Raw genomic sequence first — 5,049 nt, 5'->3', positions numbered from 1 at the left:
CGGCACGGCACGGCTAGAGGCTCGACACGGCACGCGGCACGGCACGGCACTGCTCCACGGGCACTGCACGCGGCACGTCACGGCACGCGGCACGCCACGGCACTCGGCACGGCACGCTGGCACGGCACGGCACGAGTGCACGTGCACGTCACTCGTCACGGCACGTCACGCTGCACGGCACGGCACGCGGCACGGCACGTCACGCGTGCACTGCCACGCGGCACGGCACGGTCAAGGCGGCACGTGACGTGCACCCGGCACTGCACCCCACGCGTCACGTGCACGTGCACCCGCCACGGCACTGCACGCGGCACGGCACTGCACCCGGCACGTCAAAAAACGCGGCACGGCACGGCACGAGTGCACGGCACGGCAGGCAGCACGACACGCGGCACTCCCCCCGACCAGGCAGGGCACGCGCCACAACACGCCACGCTGTCACGGCACGGCACGCGGCACGGCACGTGCACGCGGCACGGCACGGCACGCGTGCACTGCACAGCACGCGGCACGGCACTGCACGCTGGCACGGCACTCGGCACGTCACGCGGCACGTCACGCGTCACGTCACGGCACGATGCACGGCACTGCACGCGTCACGGCACGGCACGCGGCACTGCACGGCACGCGGCACGTCACGTGCACGCGGCACGGCACAGCACGCGGCACGGCCCTCGGCACGGTCACACCACCCGACACGGCACTGCAAGCGACACGGCAGTGCACGCGGCACTGTCACTGGACAATGCACGTCACGCGGCACGGCACGTGCACGCGCACGGCACTGCACGCTGCACGTGCACTCGTCACGCACGGACTGCACGTCACTGCACGCGTGCACGGCACGGCACTCGGTCACTGCGCACGCGGCACGGCACGGCACTCGTCACTGCACGGCACGCGTGCACTGCACGGCACGCGTCACGGCACGTGCACTCGTCACGTCACTCGGCACTCTCTCTGCACTGCACGCGTCACGTGCACGGCACGCGGCACGGCACGGCACTCGGCACTGCACGTCACTCTGCACGGCACGGCAAGCGGCACGCACTTCACTCTTCACGTCACGGCACTCGGCACGTGCACGGCACGCGCTGCACGGCACGCGTCACGGCACTTCACGCGGCACGTCACTTCACGCTTCCCGGCACGTGCACTCGTCACGTGCACTGCACTCGTGCACTTCACGTGCACGCGTGCACGACACTGCACTCGTCACTGCACTGGCACGCTCCACTACACGTGCACGCTGCACGTCACTGCACGCACCACGGCACGGCACGCGGCACGGCACTGCACGCGGCACGGCACGTGCACGCGTCACGGCACGCTGCACGGCACGGCACGTGCACGGCACGGCACTCGGCACGGCACGTCACGCGTCACGGCACGGCACGCGGCACGGCACGCCACGCGGCGCGGCACTGCACGCTCCACTGCACTGCACGCGTGCACAACACGTGACGCTGCACTGCACGGCACGAGGCACGGCACGGCAGTGCAGCACGACACGTCGTGCACGCCCCCCGACCAGGCAGTGCACTGTGCCACAACACGCCACGCGGTCACGGCAGTGTCACCCGGCACGTCAGTGCCACCCTGCACGTGCACGTGCACGCGGCACAGCACGGCACGCGGCACCACACGTCACGCACCACGTGCAATGCACTCGGCACGGCACGGGACGAGGCACGGCACGGCACGCGGCACTGCACGGCACGCGTGCACGGCACGTGCACCCTGCACTGCACGGCACTCTGCGCGTCACGCGGCACGTCACGTCAAGCGGCACTGGCACTGCACTCGTCACTGCACGCGGCACGGCACGGTACTCGTGCACGTGCACGTGCACGCGGCACTGCACGGCACGCGTCACGTGCACTGCACGCGGCACTGCACGTGCACCCGCCACGGCACGTGCACGCGGCACGTCACGGCACCCGGCACGGCAATGAACGCTGCACGGCACGGCACTAGGCACGCCACGGCAGTGCAGCACGACACTGCGTCACGCCCCCCGACCATGTCAGTGTCACGCGCCACAACACGCCACGCGGCACGTCACGTCACGCGTGCACGACACTGCACGCTGCACGGCACGGCACTCGGCACGACACGGCACGCTGCACGTCACGGCACGCACCACGTCACGTCACTCGGCACGGCACTTCACGCGGCACTGCACTCGGCACTGCACACTCGCACGTCACGGCACGCTGCACGGCACGCGTCACGGCACGGCACGCTGCACGTCACTGCACGCGTCACGACACGTGCACGCGGCACGTCACTTCACTCACCACTGCACAGCACGCGGCACTTCACGGCACTCGTCACTGCACGTCACGCACCACGGCACATCACGCGGCACGTCACGGCACGCGTCACGGCACGGCACTCGTCACTGCACGGCACTCGGCACGTGCACAGCACTCGTCACGGCCCTCGGCACGGCACACCACCCGACACGTCACGGCAAGTCACACTGCAGTGCACGCGGCACGGCACGGGACAAGGTCACGGCACTCTGCACTGCACGGCACTCGGCACTTCACTGGCACTGTCACGGCACGGCACGCTTCACGGCACTTCACGCACGTCACGCACGTCACTGCACGGCACGCGCACGTCACGTCACCGTCACGGCACGGCACTCGGCAGCCACGGTCACGGCACGTCACGCACGGCCTCACGCGCACGGCACTGCACGCGGCACTGCACGGCACTCGGCACGGCACTGCACGCGGCACGGCACGGTCACGCTGCACGTCACGTCACGCGGTCACGGCACGGCACGCGTCACTGCACGTGCACTCGTGCCCGGCACGGCACTCGGCACGGCACTGCACGCACCACGGCACGGCACGCGGCACTGCACGTCACGCTTCACGTCACGTCACGCGCCACGACACGGCACGCTTGCACGTGCACGGCACTCACCACGTCACTGGCACGCGGCACTGCACGTCACGCGGCACTGCACGTCACGCGGCACTGCACGCGTCACGGCACTCGGCACGTCACGTGCACGATGCACGTCACGGTCACGCTGCACGTCACGGTCACGCGTCACGTCACGGCACGCGGCACTGCACTGCACGCGGCTCGGCACGGCACCCGCCACGGCAAGTGAACTCTGCACGGCACGTGCACGAGTGCACGGCACGTCAGGCTCAGCACGACACGCTGCACGCCCCCCGACCAGGTCATCGCACGGGCCACAACACGCCACGCGGCACGGCACGGCACGCTGCACGGCACCCGCCACGGCACTGCACTCGGCACTGACGGCACTCGGTCACTGCACTGCACTCTGCCCGGCACGGCACGCGTCACGGCACGGCACGCGGCACGACACGTCACTCTCACGTCACGGCACACACCACTGCACGGCACGCTGCACTGCACGGCACGCTGCACGACACTGCACGTCGGTCACGGCACTCGGCAAGGCACTGCACTCGTCACTGCACGGCACGCACCACGTCACAGCACGCGGCACTGTCACTTCACGCGGCACAGCACGGCACGCTGTCACGTGCACTGCACGCGGCACTGCACTGCACCCGGCACGACACGTGCACGCACCACTGGCACATCACGCTGCACTGCACGGCACTCGGCACGCACTGCACGCGGCACAGCACGGCACGCGTCACTTCACTGCACCCGGCACTACACGTCACGCGTCACGGCACTGCACGCACCACGGCACAGCACTCGTGCACTTCACGGCACGCGGCACTGCACGGCACGCGTCACGCACGCGTCACGTCACGTGCACGAGTCACTTCACGGCACGCTGCACGGCACTGCACACTGCACGGCACGTCACGCGGCACGTGCACTGCACGCGGCACTGCACAGCACGCGGCACGTGCCCGCGGCACTGGCACACCACCCTACACGTGCACGGCAAGCTACACGGCAGGGCACGCGGCACTGCACGTGACAAGTGCACGGCACGCGGCAATGGCACTGCACGCGTGCACGGCACGGCACGCGGCACCGCACAGCACGCGGCACGGCCCGCACCACGGCACACCACCCGACACGGCACGGCAATGCTACACGGCAGGTGCACGCTGCACGGCACGTGACAAGTGCACGCACGCCTCACGGCACGTCACGCTGCACGCACGTCACCCGCCACTGCACGTGCACGCGGCACGTCACTGCACCCGTCACGGCAAGGAACGCGGCACTGCACGTCACGAGGCACGGCACGGCAGTGCAGCACTACACGCTGTCACGCCCCCCGACCAGGCAGGTGCACTGTCCACAACACGCCACGCTGCACTGCACGGCACGCTGCACGGCACCCGCCACGGCACTTCACTCGGCACGGGACGTCACGCGTGCACGGCACTGGCACGCGTCCCGTCACTGCACTCTGCACTGCACGGCACTCGGCACGACACGTGCACGCTGCACGTCACTGCACACACCACGGCACTGCACGCGGCACTGCACGGCACTCGGCACTACACTGTCACTCGGCACGGCACTCGGCAAGTTCACGGCACGCTGCACGTCACGGCACGCACCACGTGCACAGCACGCGGCACGGCACTGCACGCAGCACGGCACGGCACGCGGCACGGCACGTCACGCGGCACGGCACTGCACCCTGCACGACACGGCACGCGTCACTGCACGTCACGCACCACGGCACAGCACGCGGCACTCGGCACTGCACTCGCACGGCACTGCGCACGGCACGCGGCAAGTCACTTCACGCTGCACGTCACGGCACGCACCACGGCACAGCACTCACCACTGCACTTCACGAGGCACGGCACGTCACTTGCACGTGCACGGTCACGCGGCACGGCACGGCACTCTGCACGTCACGGCACGCGGCACGGCACGTCACGCTGCACGGCACAGCACGCGGCACTGCCCGCGGCACGGCACACCACCCTACACGTCACGGCAAGCGACACTGCAGGTGCACGCGTCACGGTCACTGGACAAGTCACGTCACGCGGCACTGCACTGCACGCGTCACGTCACGGCACTCGTCACTGCACTCGTCACTGCACGGTC

At 69.9% G+C, this 5,049-nt stretch overlaps 1 protein-coding gene across 1 annotated transcript; it reads left to right on the top strand.

Moving 5' to 3' along the window:
- Window positions 1-408: 408 nt before the first annotated feature.
- On the top strand, window positions 409-4,725 carry LOC143364493 (uncharacterized; the record flags this gene model as incomplete). The annotated part of the gene is made up of 2 exons (XM_076804812.1): window positions 409-524; window positions 4,594-4,725. Coding segments are annotated over 2 exons (248 nt in total), but the record flags the coding sequence as incomplete, so codon positions are not given.
- Between the last annotated feature and the right edge of the window lie 324 nt (window positions 4,726-5,049).

This window comes from Halictus rubicundus, unplaced genomic scaffold (genome assembly GCF_050948215.1).
Source record: "Halictus rubicundus isolate RS-2024b unplaced genomic scaffold, iyHalRubi1_principal scaffold0600, whole genome shotgun sequence".
Taxonomy (NCBI): domain Eukaryota; kingdom Metazoa; phylum Arthropoda; class Insecta; order Hymenoptera; family Halictidae; genus Halictus; species Halictus rubicundus.
This window is presented reverse-complemented; position numbering and strand designations above follow the sequence as displayed.